Source organism: Haliotis cracherodii, unplaced genomic scaffold (assembly GCF_022045235.1).
Source record: "Haliotis cracherodii isolate W230 unplaced genomic scaffold, xgHalCrac1.p SCAF_11, whole genome shotgun sequence".
Taxonomy (NCBI): domain Eukaryota; kingdom Metazoa; phylum Mollusca; class Gastropoda; order Lepetellida; family Haliotidae; genus Haliotis; species Haliotis cracherodii.
The window spans coordinates 26,160,410-26,179,571 of record NW_027266266.1 but is presented as its reverse complement, the minus strand read 5'-3'; the positions used below and the strand labels follow the sequence as shown (position 1 = coordinate 26,179,571).

At 39.5% G+C, this 19,162-nt stretch overlaps 2 protein-coding genes across 3 annotated transcripts; one reads left to right on the top strand and one right to left on the bottom strand.

Moving 5' to 3' along the window:
• Positions 1-4,457: 4,457 nt before the first annotated feature.
• LOC139455647 (E3 ubiquitin-protein ligase TRIM45-like) lies at positions 4,458-9,359 on the bottom strand. 2 transcript variants are annotated; one of them, XR_011652489.1, is made up of 3 exons: positions 9,285-9,359; positions 5,777-7,003; positions 4,458-4,781 (listed from the first exon to the last, which is right to left on the bottom strand). XR_011652489.1 is itself a non-coding variant. In XM_071237203.1 (2 exons), the coding sequence occupies exon 2, from the start codon at positions 6,978-6,980 to the stop codon at positions 5,832-5,834; it is 1,149 nt and encodes a 382-aa protein (XP_071093304.1). In that variant the 5' UTR covers positions 6,981-7,003; positions 9,285-9,359; the 3' UTR covers positions 4,458-5,831. The 2 variants fall into 2 exon arrangements, 1 of the variants encoding a protein (XP_071093304.1); XM_071237203.1 differs by having other exon boundaries at positions 4,458-7,003.
• A 571-nt stretch (positions 9,360-9,930) lies between these two features.
• Positions 9,931-15,599, top strand: LOC139455646 (uncharacterized). Its single transcript, XM_071237202.1, has 4 exons — positions 9,931-10,003; positions 13,661-13,873; positions 14,059-14,313; positions 15,349-15,599. Exons 1-4 carry the CDS (start codon positions 9,931-9,933, stop codon positions 15,597-15,599), a joined length of 792 nt encoding a protein of 263 aa, XP_071093303.1.
• Positions 15,600-19,162: the final 3,563 nt, after the last annotated feature.

The window sequence follows — 19,162 nt, the reverse complement described above, 5'->3', positions numbered from 1 at the left end:
CCGCTGACTTGGTTGATGCATGTCATCGATCCCAAATACGTGGATCGATGCTCATGATATTTATCACTGGATTGTCTCTTCCAGACTCGATTATTTAAAGACCGCCGTCATATAGCTGGAATATTGGTGAGTGCGGCGTTGAACAACAAACCAACCATGGAGGATAAACATTACACGCAATAGGTCCTCAGGTGTATTTCTGTTGCCTGACTGATATCGACAACACATATCTAAATGATACACTGAAGAGGCCAGAAATAATTCCATTTTGTAAATTTCTGGTTTAGATTCAAAGCAGTATTTTCAGTGGTTCTGATTAAAACGCTCCCATTAGCCATCTAGTCAATCTTGCACACAAAGAGTATCATGAATTTTCCAGATTTGCTGGCGCCAAAAGATTTTGAAAAGTACTGTTAGTTAATTTCTTATTACAGATAGACCATTCCTTTTTGTTATTATTTTCAACTAAGAGTTACAGAATTTCATAAAATTCGCTTTGCAAATTGCAAAGATTTTGAAAAGTACTGTTAGTTAATTTCTTATTACAGAAAGACCATTCCTTTTTGTTATTATTTTCAACTAAGAGTTACAGAATTTCATAAAATTCGCTTTGCAAAGTTGCATCCTTGGGCACGACAGAAACCTGTGATAGTGGGCTGGAATCTTGGTGCGCCCCAATTATGTTTCTAGGTCTGTCATCACCATACACATGCTCATGGGTTTTAACAAAATGATGAATATCTGAGACCGTCATCACTTCGGGCTTTCCGCCCACATTAAGCTGACACGCCGCGATATAACTAGAATAATGTTAAAAGCGGCGTTCTCGCTCTCTCACTCACTGATTATGTCCTTTGTTGCCAGAACACTGGCTCACTCTGTACACAAGCTGCCTTTGATGCGTGATTCCTGCGGGAAGTTCCTCATCCACGACCTCTTCGCAGCTGCTGCAGTACGAGTCTCTGACATTGCCCCAGAACCACCAGTACCGAGTAAAAGCTCAATAAAAGTCAGTGCATTGGCGCTTTGGTTCAAACTAGTCGCCTAACTGCTGAAATACTTTCGAATCAATGTCTTGGACATCATCTGATGATCAAGAATACAGCAGCAGTATCTACATGGATGCTGAATATTTTGAGATGGATGTGCAAAATGAGTATTATAACGTGAATATAAAATCTAACAATATCAGCAGTCTTATTGTGATCAAGATGTACCCCAATGCATGTATCATAAGAATTAGTTGTGTGACGAATATTGGTTCGAAAAACAAATCAAAAACATAAAGTTAGGAATTATCCCTGATATTTACGGCCATACAATGTTAGGACAAGGTTTTCACAACCATGTGGCGCTTGTGAGTGTTATGTCGTTGACATTTAAGCCGACAGTAATCATCTTGTTCTCAAATAAAAAAATAAAGTTTAAAGATGATAAACCCCTATACTCAGAAATGTATACCTTTGAAGAGCAAACGACAGCAATAATGAGTTGTCCTAGTTTACATTATTAGCTTCACACATACATGTACCATGTGTACAATGATGTAGATGTGTTTCATCGTGGGATAATTCCATAATTCGTCGTGCAGAGTTACATCCCTTTGTAATGCCGGAATTCAATGATCGTGGATTCGAATCTCTTATTCTTGTTTATCATCACCGTACCGATGCACGTTGGTTTCACCAACTTTGTAAATCTCAAGGATTGCATAACTTTGGGATTTCCTCCCCCCTCAGTAAACTGACACGCGACCTAAACTGTTCAATGTGACATTAAACACGTCATACTCACTCACTCTTACACTAATGCAAATCCGGCCTATCCGTTGAATCATAATCCTATCAGAGTTATTGGTTATATTAGATCGTCACTCTGGCAACCTTTCAGCTCCAGCCTAGCTGTGCCAATACACCACTGAACCAAGCTCCCTGTAAGCGCAGCGTATACTGGGTTCACAATCTGCCTTATATAATGCCACGCGACGACTGTATAAAAAAGTCGCATATATGAGACATCTATAAGTTGGCCTGTTTGGATTCATGGTCAGTCCTCAAACTATCTGTTCAAACTACTATCAGAAAATGGCGGTTATCTTTATGTCATAATTATTAAGTTATAACCATCGACCAGAAGGCATACATCATCACTAGCGCGTGATGAACAAGAGCTACATTCCACTGTATGACCGCGTCAGCTCCACGAGGTCGAATGGTTAACGTTCATGTTTATTTGAACCTCGTAAAATGTTTTTTTCAGTCATTGATTTCAGACTCGGACAACCGATACCTTCAATCGAGAGCTGGGAAGTCCGCTTGCTGGTTAGATGGTACGGTTACACACTAACTATGTCTAGTTATTAAAATGTGACAAACACCAAGCAGTCTACGTCTTGTTCGAGCCCGGCTTATTTCCCACTAGCGTCCCAGATTTTGCCCCCTTAATCAACGCTGTGTTTCACTTGAAGGTTATATTCCTTTAATAGCTGTTTTTAAATACTCTCAAAATTCGTAGGGATAACGAAATATTAATGTCATGATCGGTCGCCAGGAAAAGATCAGCTTTGATAAAATACTTCCAGAGATTTTTTTCCAGGACGGTTTTCGGAACCAAAACCTAACGCCCCAACACACGCGAAGCCATTGCACATTGCAAACCCTTAGAAATCGTATGAATGCAGCTGATCTGCATGTCAGTTTAGTCACATGGTGATAAGTCGATATCCTAATCAGTGGTAACAGGTGGATAGCAGGCGCAGTGAACTGTTAGAACCGAGATTGGTACATTGCCCCTGTCATAGTGACAGTATCTGGGTACGCGGGCAGTATCAGAAAGTGTCCACTTTATCTATCAATAAGTGGCGTGTTACAAGCTGCATTATTAAAGAAGACTTCAACTACTACAAGCTGAATGCGTCGTTTCGGTACTGATACCAGTACATTTGTTTTGCTTGATTTGGGTACTAGTATGTGTAACGAATCTTTGCTTATGCCACACTTTAAAAAAAAATATTTCACGGATTTGTTCCAGCTTTTCCACACAAGGTCGGTCGAAATAAAAATATAAATAAATGTCAATTATTTATTTATTTGTTTTATGAAAGTCATTCTGCCGTGGAGTTAAAACTGCATGTGGCCTCTTGAATCACTGATAGTGATGCAGACATGGAATTTATGTATAACATTTTATATTGTATAAGAGGGTCTATATTACTAGCGGGAGACATAATACAAATATATATTTCCATTTTTAATTTATTTCTTAGACAGGCTGCCTTTTCAGTAGGGGTGGCTGGCCTGTGAAACGAAAAATGAATAAAATGTTTGGCCTTTACAGACTGCTGAATCTTATAACTGTAAAGCTGCAAAACATTTGTCAAGACATTCCACGTAGACTCATATACCTATTTGGATATAAGTCATACCTCAGATTTTCTTTTTCATTAAAACTGATGTAAATCCTAACAAGCAATAAAATAATTAGACATTTTATCACAACGTGTGTAAGTTTAGTTTGTTAAATTTGATTTAAAGGAATCACGGGTACGCTGTGGATACCCTCGTTTGATACACGATGCGGTTTGATATCTGTTGTGTTGGTGCGAGTTTTATCTGGACAAGTTTGTGTTATCGGTCTCGTGACGTTATAAATTTATATATCTGATTTGTGATGAACTGGATTGTCCTATAATGCAGTAGGCGGTGTATTTGTACATCATCAAGTTTGTCAGCTTGTTAGAGTACAAATTCTGTTAACCTGTTATAGGTTGGAATCTCTCTGCGATGACAATATTATTAATTAGGCTTCCGTCGTTGGAAACCTCTGCTGGTCGTAAGAGGCTATCGACTTTGGTGGTCAAGGCTCATTAACTTGTTTTTTTTAATTTCATCTCACACAGACGGCGCGCTGCGTTCCTCGTAATGTCAATTGTCTGGTCCAGATTATTTGCAGACCACTGAGATAGCTAATATATTTTATAGACAGTGCAGCGTTAAACATCAAACGAACAGCCGTTAAAGAACTCTCTTCTTCCAACGATACGGTGTACATCATCCCTCGTGTGTAATACGACAATACCCCACGGAGAGGATACAATTTGATCTATCGATCTATCCAATCCGAGTAATTTGGTTTCGAAATCCAGTACATGTGGACATGAAGTCACCTGGCAGGAATTGCTTTTAATCAGCTCCAAAAATCTTTGCACCGGAGGCTTGCTCAGTGAACAACTGGCTAACATTTTCAATATGGTTTCAGGATGTATAGATGGTGTAAAGTTACATGTTACATGTGACTGCAAATCATTTGGCACTATACAATACGTTGGGTGGTCATACGCAGTTTCTAACGTTATTTAAGAAATAAACGATTCATGGTTCGTTGTATCTCGTACAATAAAACACTGCAGGGAGAATAAACCACTCGGGTCTGCGCCCCTCATGGTTTATTCTCCCTGAAGTGTTTTATTGTACTATAAACAACGACTATGGGTCTTTTGTTTCTTATATGAGATATCAACATTATGTACAGCCTCTTTAAGGATGTTCATAAAATGTGCAAGCTTTAAAAATAGATACCTTAACTTTGATAAGGATGACTCCCTGAATAGAATCTGACCTCGGACATGTCGGACAAGGTTATTTTATGAACAGGTGGGTTAAGTTTGATATTTGCCGCATATTCTCACAATCCTCACGTCGATTATCTGTACCTTTTCTTCTAATACCGAATGTCATATCTCTCCCTTTTTTGGATGCGATCGTTCGGGCGCTGCGTTTCATCTATAAGGAAAAACTCACTAGACACTTCCCTCTAAAAAAATAACGTCGTCCAGTTTCGAGCGCATATTCGAATCTCCAGAAATGACGTCATAATAGAACAGTGTTTTATCGTGAAATAAACCATGCTTCTTTCTTCATTCCTTTTTGTGGTTTATCGCGAAACATTATATACAAAGTCGTAGCTAGTTACATTTATAGACATGTCTACATGTATATAGTATAAACCTTTTACCTTTTTAGATCTTTAGATCTAATTTCAGTAATGGGAGGTTTAGATCGTATATTCTTGTGGTTCACATTTTGGAAACCCTAATCTGCGAAGCCATATCATCTTCTTAAAACCACTTACATGCATATACATATTGTTTAGATTTGAATAAAGCGACAAAAAAAAACCCTTTCCATATTTAAAAGGAATACCTACCAATACTACCAAAAGCAGAGTCGATTATACGATTCTGACTATATCATGACCATGTGTTTATGAATCACTATCAAACAGTGGTGATAGCAGGTGGTCGCGAAATGGTGAGTCTGTCCTGCGTAACCGGTGTCACCCGTCACAAACACGTGCAAAGGCAAGGCAATTGTTCACCATAAGACATAGTATAGGTTGATATCATCTTAAGCTTAGACTCTTTTCCATCATGAAATCTATGATTGGGGGAGAAGCAAAAGAAAGCATTGTATAGACCCCAGATGTAATAACATCCAATAATACCCAATTGGGAAATAACCTCTTAATTTAAAATTGCATGATGTGAAACACCTTCATATCCTTTTAAAATTATATTCAAAGAATCATCATTTCAATTGATTGCCCAGTAGATTAAAGACATATTTCAACATTGCATGCCACAAGGAGCTATGTTTACTGGGTATGAAGATTTGATCAGTTAAAAACAATCGGATCGAGCTGATTTCATATTTGAATTCCCCCAAGGTAAAACAAAAACACTTTTACGATGAGTGAGTGAGTTAAGATTTAACCTTACATCGGCAATACTTTACGATTTGGCGAGGGGCGAAACTTGGTTGCTTTCTGATATATCATACTGCCATCAGAGTACGATAGTCAGTTGGCCGTGGTTTCGGTCTTGCTGGTGATTTCAAATAGTCTGACACGTTACACAGCTTGGATACTAATTTTTCAGTTTTATCAAATCCTGTCCCGTGAAGGCGTAAGTTCTTAATGATGAAGACCAGTGCAGTTTTATTCTCCAGCTGAATCATCCTTGACTTGATGACATCCTTCATGGTCAATACATCAGCTGGTGCGCATACTTGGAGAACTGATTCACTCTTGGATAAAGCATCTTTGGAGCTCTTCAGTCTCGCCCCCATAACACACTTCTTGCTTCTGATGATCTGAAGTTCTTCATCAGCCGCCTCTTGGGCCTTACAAAGAAGGAACCTTTTGCGTTCGTCTAATGTTTTAAGTACCGAATGGAACGTCTCCTCAATATCGTTCACCTTGTTAGCGATCTTTATGTTGAAAATTTCGACTTTGCCACTAATATCACGTTGAGATGACATGATGTTCTCTTGATCTTTGGTCAATTTTGCATTGATATCTGACACTTTAGCTGTTGCCTTACCATGTGGATCATTGATGTCTAATGCAATATGCCTTGCGTGGGTAAGCTTCAGGCATGATGAACATATGGGCACTTCACATGTCTTGCAGTAGAGTGTTTCCTTTATCCAATGGTATTCGCATAGCTTGCTCTCATTGAAGATGGTGTGTGGCTTTTCCAAGAGGTCCGCCACTGCAACGACTTCGTGTTGGTCTGAGAAGTATTTAGAAAAACGCTCATGATAAAGTTTACACGTGTCACACATGTACATGCGGCAATCAATACATCTCGAAATGGCGTTGTTCTGCTTGGGACATTCAGTACACTTTATCTTTCCCTGGGAATCTTTAAGTTCTAAAAACAGGATGACCTTGATAGTGAAGTAGTCTTCGGGGAGAGAAAGGGCAGCTCTACTGTCTTTTATATATGTTGTATCGTCACAGACAGGACACTTTAGTTCTTGGCCCAAAATGCTGAGATCTACTAAACATGACCTGCAAATTCCATGAAGACATGTCAGAAGACGTGGGTACACGTGAGCATCATAAGTGGTCGCACACTTTGTGCACTTAGTAGTATCCCTGTTGATTGGCACCATGTTTGGATACCTTGATAGTGCCATGTTCCCAACTGTAAAGGATGTACCTACAAAGAACAGAAGAACATGATTACTAACACACACTAGACATATCTGTACAAACATTATCACCGCAAGCAAAAGAAATCATCTTATCTTAACTAAAACATGTCTAAATGATACAACAAAATTCCGAAAATATTAGACACATAAAGTTCTTTTTTGTAATTATTCATACGATTATACAATGTTATGTTTACAATGCTATGTGACATTATATCTTGGTGGGTCCAAAGCGACAATCTCTTGCAAGTGATGTACAGTGATTCGCCTTACAAACGGCCGCAACTTTCAGCTGCTTGCAATCGTAATTGGTGACTGACGTCACTTCCTTCTCAAACCAAAATGGCGGCTGAGTTCGTCAGCGGAACAAGAACATTCTTGACTGGATCAATCGGGAAATGAGCAAAGGCAGCTAACATCCCATCATCTTTAGTCTGCTCCACATCTCCAAAGGAGTCATAAATTTCATCTGTTAGTCATCGAGCCTCTTCTATTACGATCTCTATTTGAGCAAGTCAACCAAGCGGTAGTTGCATCGCCATTTTTGAAGACTGCGCAAGCGATTCGACCTGATGCAGAACCCAGGATGAGCGATTAATTTGTTAACTCTAAGTGATTCGTTGCTTGCACCTCTTGCTTATTATTGCGAAACATTAACAGAAATGATGAAGGATTTGGAGATATATTCAAAATCCATGTTGACTTACAAACAAATATCACAATGTATAAATGATCCAAATACATATTAATGACAGGAGACAATTTGATTTCACTTTATTACCTATTCGAGTACGATTTATTAAACATTTGGCCCGGCCGTATACCTATTTGGATGCATTGCTCCTCTGACTTTGTTTAGGAGTTGATGCAACCTTGGGTTTAAATAGAGAGTTATAGTCTTCCTCCCAAATAATTCTATACTGTGATCGTTTTGTTAAGTTCACGTGAAGGGGCTTTCTATAGGACTTGAGTACGGGCATTTGGTTCAGTTGCTCTCTGGTATTGATTTTTTGGTTTGATAACAAGATGACCATTCTTGAAGTAAGATGTCATTCCGCTCTCTCTTTGTTGTGCAATAATATCTCGATGACGCTAAGTAAGGTCATTTGAGACTCCGATGGAATCCAACTGTAGACTCGGTCTCATCTTCAGTACTTCACCCTTTTCCTCACTCAATAATAATTTGGCAATAAGTGGGCGAGGACGATCAGTGTCTCGCTTCGTACATACACGATGCGCCCGTACAAAATCTATGCGAGTTCAAACTCTATCTTCACTGTGTTCGTTGTTCGTTCGTTGTTCAAAAACAACATCTTTGCATGAATCAAAATCCCCCTGATTATTTCCCCTGACGCCATAAAGTACAACATTATCTCTGTGACTGTACATCTCTAGTTTGTCCATGTTTTGCAGCCTATTTTTCTAGTTCGCGATCAAGCAGTAAAGCTTTAGTGTTCAAAACATCGATAACAGAATAAATAATATCCTGCTGGTGTTGCACATTTTCCACGTCACTCTGCACCTTTCTAACTCCTTTTTCTAATTGATCACATTTGTTTGTCTCCTCAGGTCAACTGGGCGTTTATTGAGTTATTTTAGCTCCTACAAGATCGTCGATTTAACAGTATTAAGAGCTTCCCTTGGAATTTGATTCGATGTAATGTGAGAGGAACAGTCTGTCACGGATGACAGTGGCTGTCAGTGATCCAGTTTCCCACATGAAAGGACAATGGACTCCACACTCCCCACACGCTCCAGTGATCATAGGAGTATGTCTCGTGACGTCACACTGATCAGTCAAATGTAAACACACATCTTAAAAGCAATTTGACAGGTTTTGCCACAGAATCGTGTGCTTTTCAACATAAGCGATCACAGTAAAGGACGCAATAAGATGTACACCAAACAAAGACCAACACATAGTTAGCCTTTTTGGCATTCCAGAGCTGTTACTGTATGGTGAAAAAACGTCAATATGGCCTGCTTATCTCGTCCCTCTGGGGTGGGAAAAAAACGCAATACAACGCTTGACTAAACATGATGACCCTGTATTGTGTCTAAAAAGAGATTGTGTTGCACTGGATGAACCAGGTTTAAGGCACAGATGTGTTATAATACTTCTAATAAAAAATTCTTTCCCTCTCATGAATAGATCTGATTGCTCCAACAGGGGGCGTACTCCTGGCACATGGCAACTACAGCCTTTAGATTCAATTAACTTGGCGAGATTACTTCAATATGTATTTATACATGTTCCAAAATATATAGAATACGATATACACTTACCTCGACCTTCTCAAATTAGTGTGAAAGTCATATGCGAGCATTACAACCCCCTACACTGGAGATGAATATAGGCACAGCAAAATCAGTTATATCATATGACAGGCGCATGTCTCACAGATAGCCTATATATACGTCAGTGATAGTATTAGTTGTCTGATTGTAGATATGTGTTGACATACAATTGTGTTGTCATCACCAACTAATATAAACTCAGTATGATGTTAGAATATCAGGATAGGAGGGGGGGGGGGGTCTTATTCAGTACAAGGGGGAACCATGTTAAAGGTATTAATTGAAAAAATATATTCCTCCAGACGTTGTGAGAACAAACATGTTGAGTTGACCAATTTTCTGTCACTGTGAAGAAAAATGTACACTGGCAACATGGTCAAATGTTCCGCCATCATGGTTCATTGCCCTCTCCACTGTACACAAAATGCTCTATTTGATTAAATGGGATTCCTTAAATAATAGACTGTTGACTTGAATACGATTTGTTGTTGTTTCGAAACTTCCCACTTCAGACATGGCATTTGTACAGACAGGGTCACAGTTAAGCCATCCGGGTGTGTGGTGCGCATAACAAGAGGTAACCAATCTGCCTAAATTTCCCTTAACCTTACATTTTACTGCTGGCCCTGGCGTCATGAGAGGTAGAGTGGCGATATGTATTTTGGTTTGCGTGACTGTCCTACGTATACATGAAACAACAGGGACAGGTAAGTTTCAATTTGTTTTGAAGTCTTTTTGTATTACAATATTACTCTATGTGATCTTTCATTTTGGCTGTTGTGTTGGGACTAAAGTGACTATTAGGGGTCGATATTTGACGATTTCGGCGATTTGGTATGCATGTTTGTCAGCTTCAGATGCAAAACCAGATATAGTTTTTATTGTGAGCCTAAATATCTTCTTTAGAAACGCCATGCAACGATGTAAATATTGTGGCTGTTAATTTCATTTGTTTCGATAAAATATCCGCCCCAACCCCAAATTGTGCCATAGTGACATCAAGCATAGCGATTTCAGCATTATTGCAATAGACATACCAAGATATTATTCTGTGGCTGCAAGGTGAACTGAAACGATGGCAAACGTCAAAGAGCCCTGATGAAGGCATATTGCTTGCATGGACATGCTGTGAGCTGTTTAATTGACTTTTGCCTGTATGTTAGAAATGCTTTTGCATATGATTACATAAAGGTCAAGGTTACTCAGTGTGAATTAGTAAAAGAAAGGCTTGTGTATGTGATAATTCGAACTTGAAGAATATATTTATATATAATGATTAATATAGACTGACAGCCAAAGCAAACTTTACAACAGAAAACAACAAACATGCCAGGACAAACACTTCGTATACAATATACACCGATACTGATTAAATATACTTGTAACTATATTTAAGGGAATGCCAAATTAATTCATAAATGATAGGTAGAGAAATGACGTTGTGGAATTCAATTTTCATAGTAAATTCAATATCTGGTCCATGCCCCGTGAGAACCGATGAAGGCAGTTTCCAGCTTCTGGGCAGACTGGTAATCAAACACCAGATTGTATTCCATGGTATCCTTCGCCATGCCTTCCGTGAGGCCTGGCCAGACTGTTGCAAATTCAGGGAACGCTGAGGTCGTTTCCGAACCTTTCGGCCCAGTAGATTCAAAAGATGTTCAGTCGGTGAGTGAGCAACTATGGTTTTGCGCCACTTTTGGCAATATTCCAGCAATATCACGGTGGAGGACACCAGAAAAGAGCTTCACACATTGTACCTTTCTGGGCAATCAATCCCGGGACTAAGGCGTGACTAGCAAATGCTTTTACCACTTGGCTATCCAACCCCACAGTGGGTGTCATCTCGACTTGGCAATGTTGTGACACCATGCTGTCTCAGACAATCGACTGCAACACCAGCTCTGTAAGGACGTGTGTTTTCATCTTGGGATTCAATGTTAATCTGCTTCATATGACAACATATCATGCACATACACCTCTCATCACCTGGCTGCAGTCACTCCAGATTGATAAAGGTGTGGTAATCTACATCGAAACGTCTACATGCTGGAAATCAGACGTTGTTATCCTAAAAGCTGTACGTTTTCTTTCTGAATTGTAAATGGATGGATTTGAGCCTGCTGCACTGGCTCGACCCACAGCTGTTGCCGCTGGTGGCGCCACTGTTGTACAGAGATGCAGTGTCCTTCCTCATGGGATCGACTCATGTTTCTGGTGTTTGACCTGTTTAATACCTAGGTCTCGCTCTCTCGCTATACCTGTCTTGCTAGGGATGGTGTGCTTTTTCATCAGTTTAAATGCTGGTAAGTATTTCCTCAGTAACCTTTTTCATGTCTCTAGTCCATCTCTCGTGTGGTCACATGTTGTAGACATTTTCGCTCTACTCATCCATTTGAAAGTTACCATGATCTTGCAACAGTGTGGCTGTGTTCGGACTATGGTTCTGCAATTGGTTCCAGTCGATTGTGTCAGTTTTGCTGTTCGTGCCATTCAAATGTGGCTGGGTCAGTATAAATAATCTCTAGGGTGGGGTCCTAACTTGAAAATAGTTTTGGTGACCTCTGTAGAAAGGCAACTTCACAGATGCTTGGAGCAAAATTTGCAAACACTTTTGAAAAATAATAAAGAACTATTGCGATTCTGTAAATATACACTGTAATATCACAGCAGATAACTGGTTTGAATATTTCAATGATCTCCTTAATCGTGAAAGGAATAGCGATTCTCCTTTTGATAATTTATTGAACCATGATATTGCTAATTGTGATCAGTGGAGAAATCCATTTTGGTTTGGGAAATTACAAACGATTAAACTCGAAATGCAGTAAACTATATGAAGAGCCCCCCTGGAGTGACGGCCTACCTACTGCTGCAATTAAAGAATCTTGTTCAATATCATTACCATTTAACTTTTCAATAATCAACTGCCTCCGTGATCTTGTGGTAGAGCATCCGCCTGGAGAGGGAAAGTCTGGGGTCATACCAAAAGACGTTAAAAGATGGCACTTGTTGTTACCCTGTCTGGCGCTCGGCAGGAATTGTCTGCTCGGAATCAGTATACTGTATCTGAGAGGGGTATTCATGTTAAACACCGGCATGGTACCTCAGTGGACTAGCACTATAAATTGGCATCAGTCCGGACTAGTATAAGAAGGCACGTCGCTATATAGGTGCAATAATCTTGGACTCCATTTCACATCACTTCACCTTAACACAGACAACTTCCCAGAATCTTGGCAACTTGTAATCAGTGAGTACAGAGGAGTTTTCATTGGTGACGTCCATGTTATTATTTGCCGATGATGTCGCCATTTCGCAGTTGACGTTATTCATTTACAGAAAAATGGATATCGATACAACATATAAAGAGTACATTCAAAATTCCGTAGATTTGTCCAAGGTGCAGACTACCGTTCACCAAACAAGTCTATTCTCCCTGAATGTGGAGAATATCCATTACATATACATTATACAACAAGAGTTATTTCATATTGGATAAGATTACTAAGACAACCAGAATCATGTTCTTCGACACACTGCTACAACATGTTAAAGCCTACCCTACCAGACTCACACCCATGAGTCCCAAAGAGGGACAGGTAAGCCGAAATCACTTAGGCAGAAGGCGACCTTTTAAACACAAAATGCAACAACAATAAAGACCTATATTTTAAATATTTTAAATCACTATCGTTGGTTTTATGACATTTATTGACATGGACGTTATGGAGAGATATTCTAATTTTACAAAGAGCTCTCAATAGAAAATTGTCTTTTAATATAGTTACATATTTGTCTGGTTGTAATAATGATTTCATACTAGCATAATGCTTGAGCATGTGTGAATAGGAAACTTGTTGGTGCCAGTTTAGGAAGCCCAATGTGGATACATATGCCTTTAGGTGTTTCATTGAGATGTTAGATGGTTTGCAAGGTTTCTAATAGCGTCCAATTTCTCCTCTTACAATAAGCATAGGTTTATGGTGGCCACTTCTTGCCCTGAATCCCACAGGGAAAAGTCATGATGAAGCTATAAATTGAGTGTTTACTGTAAGATCAAACGATTCAATGTTTCAGATGTTAACCATACTTTGCAAAAACATCTTCTGCAAGTACAGCTGAGTATCAAGACCCAAGTGATGAATGGCCAAATATTCTGTTCTTATCGTTCAAAAACACACACCATTTGTTAGTATGCAATTAAATATTTTCTGCATCGGGAAAAACTCCTGCACCAAGAAAACCTATAACCATGATGTTTTGTCCCAGCGCCTGTTGAAGAATCGATGCTAACATTCAGGTAATGAAGTGTTCTCTGTAATGTAAGGCCCAACTCAGTCACTGACTCACTCAATTTTCAGATGGCAACCATGCTCTGAACAAACCGACTTCTGCAAGTTCTATGCATCAATATGCAAGCTCTAATGCAGTTGACGGCAAGAATGACACTCACTGGGCCTCTCAAAGTTGTTTCTCTGTCAACGTCTCTGATCCTGATCCCTGGTGGCAAGTGGACCTTCAGTATCAGGTCTTAGTGACAGAGATCAAGGTGTCCTCCAGGTCGGACTGCTGTCGTAAGTTATGTTCGTTTGTTGAATCATTTCTTTGGTCACAAAATACCTAGACTTGTATAGTGTTGTAATTCACATCTGTAGTAGCTCTAAGCTTATCCAAACGGTCGCTGGTAGTAAGAATAAAAGTGTACATATTATTACATGATTATTATAATAGATTGTACATATGGAAGATTTATCTTCAGCTGAGAGGTTACACGACTTCTCCGTGGACGTGTACGACACAGATCCTACTCTGAATCCGCTATCTACCGCAAAACAGTGCTACTTCTACTCGGGGAGTGTGACGTCACCCGGGGTCACGGTCACAGTGACCTGCACGAGGCCTGTGAGTGGTCGGTATCTCCATCTCACTGGGAAGAACAGAATTAATGATGTGGATCTCCTACAGTTCTGCGAAGTGCAAGTCTTTGGTGATACAGAAACGCGCTCCACTTCATGTAAGTCACGGCCGTTTATGTAATGTACATCATATTTGTTATGGTTTCGCAATAATGAAGGGTATTTCATTTACAAAAAGGGTTCATTTTAAAGAATTAAAGAAATAAATGAGGAAAAGAAACTCAATCCTTTAGTAAGACATACATTACTGGGGGAATGAGTGAATGTTGTTTTACACCAGTAATTTGGCCGTGGCATGTAAATGTGCACCTTCCCGAGGCAAGAGAGTTAACTGACTTTAAAAGTCCAGTTTCCACCCTTGCCAACTAGGCTGGAATTCTGGGCTCGATCGTAGCGCCACCAGTGGCTATTACGAGTTATGTCCCTTCTATGCCTCTTCTTTGAACCAATGAGATTCCACCTCTCGTATCACTTGTATTTGCTTCAACCAAAACTGCGGCGCCCAGTCAAGACGATCTGATCGATAATCAAGATCTATATATTGTGATAAAACGAGTCTTACATGCGAAGTGCATCAAATCATGTGAGCACCTTGATTAAAAACATGAAAAGAGTTGGCGGTGCTTTTCAAATCCTGCAATCGACCGAAATCTGTATGAAAGTTTTCAAGCCGGATTTCGATTTTGGAGCGCGATTTTGATTAGACTATGCATAGACTCGTTAGTTTCAACTGATATATTCAACATAAATAATTAATATGACGATATCCGGCAGTTCTTTCAAATCCCATGCAAATGTTTGTCCAGAAGCACAGTAGACGTTTAAACAAGTATAACTGGATGTGGAACCATAATGGTTGGTTATGCGTTCGCTTGTAACATGTTCGCTGTGATTTTGAGAGAGATACACATGTCCCTGGGGCGTGCCAGGTTTCTGTGATCCACAGGGAGCATCTCTGATTTGCCCTGATAGGGGACTTTGGCATATCACCGCTGAAAATGTGCTCGTGGGTTTCAGCAAAGTCTTAAACAACAAAAACTGCGGACTTCGGGCTCCCCCCAATTTAACTGAAATAATTTTCACAGTGCGTCACAGAAAGGAAGGGTATAAGAATGATATCTTTGTGTTTGCAGGCTCAACACTAACACAGCAACGTGGAAAACGGTTCAGCAGTGTTTTAGTTCACGATCTTCAATCCCATGTCAACGACCCAACAACATGTGCATCAGTCTGTGAAAGGGACATCCGATGCACGGGTTTCAATTTTAAGCTGACGGAAGGTACCTGTCAGTTGGTGCGTGACACCGAGATTGGGCCGACGGTTGCCGATGCTTCCTGGAACTGTTATCAGTACGAACCATGTTGGGTGCCTTGCCCTGCATAAATCCACACCATGCATGTTTCATCCACTGTTGGTAGCCTTGAATGAGTTACACAGTAAATGCACCTTAAACATTTGGGTGAAATAAATAGTACAAAATCAGTATTTTGACTAAAGGAAGATCTATTGAAATTAAACTTTTTAACAGGATAAATAGTCCTATAAGTACATATTTACACAAAAAAGTCATATGATTTCATTGTTATCTAGAAAGGAACAAACAATTTCCCTGATCCCACCACCAACGCGTATCGAAGTCCCGGCTTCGTGCCGAGCTGTAGCTGTGACGTCACAGTTGAGCAGCGCCAGCCATTTCCCTTTGTTTACAGTGCCGAGTAGTGGTTGCTGCAGTGCATCAATTGTTGTCCACCATATAATGTCATATACTGAGGAAGGAAGTGTAAGCAATGAGAGGAGAGAATTGGTGTAAAATACAAATTGGTTGTGATTAATGTAGTTATCTTTGGAAAGCACAATAAAAGAAACAGTGTCTTTAAAACAGTGTCCTCAGCACAAGGCATGAAAACACATAACTGGTCATGTCAGGCAGAACTATTAGTAACAATAATATAAAATATAATTGATTACAAGTCCTATATTGATAACTCAACAAATGTCATTATTAAACATGCTTTGGCAGCAATATCAATCTTTCTGGTCAAAATGTTGGCTGGGTTAAATAAAACAAACCTTTGAAATAGTAAACACAAATAAATGTAATGAATCGACTGTACATAAACTTCAGTCCAAATGTAAAAACATGTTCCCTCATTCATTAAGGGATTCCAATTTATCCAACAGCAAGTTAAGAAGGTACAGGCTGGTCAAGTCATCTTTAAATATTGGGAATTTTGTAACATATTGTAAAAACAAACTAGTTCATCAAACAAAAGTACCAAGTGTAAGCAAAAGACCTATTTAGCGAGGAGGACTGTTTGGATACAGCGATGTCAACGTGTTGAAAGGAAATGGAAACCGACTGGACATGCCATTTTGTGTTCCTTGCATTTTGTGGCATGTCAATGAGATAGATCAAGACAAAACTAAAGGACCTTGAGTTCCAAAATAGATTTTGCATTCATTGTTAGATATAACGCACGACTGACAACCATAGTCCAACAATGACAGAGGACTGAATGAGATTACACGATAAGGCAATATATTTGCCAAAAAGAGGGAAATATTTGAGGGGAAAGACGAATCTTATAAGATGTGCAAAGAAGAGATACTAGACATTTTTGATAGAGTCAGAAATGAGAATCCTACATACGAGGTGACAGAGACATAGACCGTGCACACAGTAGATTCTCTATATCGAGCCAGAAATGAGAATCCTACATACGAGGTGACAGAGACATAGACCGTGCACACAGTAGATTCTCTATATCGAGCCAGAAATGAGAATCCTACATACGAGGTGACAGAGACATAGACCGTGCACACAGTAGATTCTCTATATCGAGCCAGAAATGAGAATCCTACATATGAGGTGACAGAGACATAGACCGTGCACACAGTAGATTCTCTATATCGAGCCAGAAATGAGAATCCTACATATGAGGTAACAGAGACATAGACGGTGCACACAGTAGATTCTCTATATCGAGCACAAGTAAACCCCGCCGACTTATCCTGAAAATGTCGCTCTGCGATGATAAAATCAAAACACGTGGATTTAGGGATACTCTGGGAGAAATGGGATATGGTGAGGGTAATGACTTAACATATTTCTAGCCACAAGAGATGCAAGATAAATAGCATAAATCCAGATATGAGTTGTTTTATAAAGGAGGGGGCGAGACCGCATTATCAGTGGTTCATACCGGGAAAGGGAGGTCACTCTTATTTCAAACGGGAGCTATCTCCGTTTTCGTATTTGCGAGAAACGGCGTCAGCCATGCTGCACGTTGTTGATCCAGCTTTTAAATGCCCAGATTACCCCTAAGGTAAACCATATTCTTAATTAAATGTTTGAATGCATTATATATTTATCTTTCCATCCGTACATCTTCTTAGATTGGTTTAGTGCTGATAACCATTTTCTAAAATGTGGGCCCACATTTTCTCCGTCATATATGGTGATCACCTAGTTTCGTTAGGTTGTTTCGTTTGTTCTGATAATCAATTCCTAAATGTGGGCTGACTTTCTTCCGTCATATTGATTGCAACAGAAGGAACGTACTTTGTGTGCTGGCGATTAGGCACCTATCTAGACTACCAGTTGTCGGACTTTAATTTGTTTGGAAGCCTCGGTGGCTGAGTTGGTTAAATCGCTGATTTTGTGTGCTGGCGATTAGGTGCCTCACTCTGGCAAGTGTAGGTTCGAATCCCGGACGGGATTCAACCCAAAAAAGTACTAGAATCTGTACTTTACTAAGAAAGTGTTATCTCAAATATAACATTTATTACATTTGACCACTTTCTAAATGGCATTGTGTAGCCAGAGAGTTTGACTATATGATCCTTCACGAATATCTCGCTACGACCGACCCCAGTGAACAAAACGTAGAAATGCACATCCACAGTCGTCTGTCGACTTGATCCGTGTCTTGACTAACAGTTACAGTCTACAGCAATCTATGAATTTACCTTAGTATCTATTTGACACATCTTTACTATCACGTTTCAATTATCGGCCAACTGATCTATGCTGACGAACGCGTGTAACCGCCACAGGTTGATTAACAATTTCGGACATCTCCCCCGTCACCTTTATGATGTCGACCATTTTGACGTCTTGTACTTGATGTAAATGAATTACGACGCGCTTTCATTGTGACCAATTTACTGAGGTAGTTCGCAACAGACCTTTCTCATCCAATGATGATATTATCTGAATACATTACTTGTAACTAAACAGTTACTACAACAGTTGTTCCTGTAAAGCAAGTTGAGCATACAAACACTCATGTCTCTTTTTTTTTCTTTTTTTTCTTCTTTTTTTTTGGTGGTGGTTTGGGAGAGGGGGGGGGGATGTTTTATTCCGCGATACAGCTGTTTTTTCCATGGCTGTCATTGTAAACATGTAATGCCATGTATAGATTTAGCGCTACATCCTTCGGTGAAACGAAGCCATATGATAGATTGAAGTTGACAAGAACCTAAGTTACCGTATACTATAACATTAATCAAACTTATATATTGAAAAGGTGTCAATGTCACACTGTGAGACTTATATACTTTTCGATTGAATCTGATTTTTTAAATAACCCTATGCTTCTTTGCATATCAATATCAATATAACCATATGTTTTACGCTTTGTTGTTGTTTTTTTATGACTTAATATCAATTGTCGTAAGTAATGGAATCTGTACCGGACAATCTAGTGGTTGACACCTAAGAACGATCTACACCGTTGGAGATGAGCTATCAGGAAACAGTCTTTTTCTTAACGGATTATTTTTTCAGTCAATATTTCACGACTTACAATTGTTTTTTTTCTTGAAGGAGGAACCTGACAATGTTGTTTTGAACCCACACTTCATTATGTTTCAATAGACAGTAGTTCAGTCTTTAGCCGGCTTTTATGACAAGCATGGAATACTTTAGTCCGTCAACCATGATT

What these genes read in the sequence shown, in the direction of transcription:
- LOC139455646 (XM_071237202.1), top strand. Translation starts at nt 9,931, where the DNA reads ATGAGAGGTAGAGTGGCGATATGTATTTTGGTTTGCGTGACTGTCCTA. An exon ending in ACATGAAACAACAGGGACAG is followed by an intron (nt 10,004 to 13,660) that starts GTAAGTTTCAAT and finishes CTCAATTTTCAG; the next exon opens with ATGGCAACCATGCTCTGAAC. An exon ending in CTCCAGGTCGGACTGCTGTC is followed by an intron (nt 13,874 to 14,058) that starts GTAAGTTATGTT and finishes ATTTATCTTCAG; the next exon opens with CTGAGAGGTTACACGACTTC.
- LOC139455647 (XM_071237203.1), bottom strand. Translation starts at nt 6,980, where the DNA reads ATGGCACTATCAAGGTATCCAAACATGGTGCCAATCAACAGGGATACT.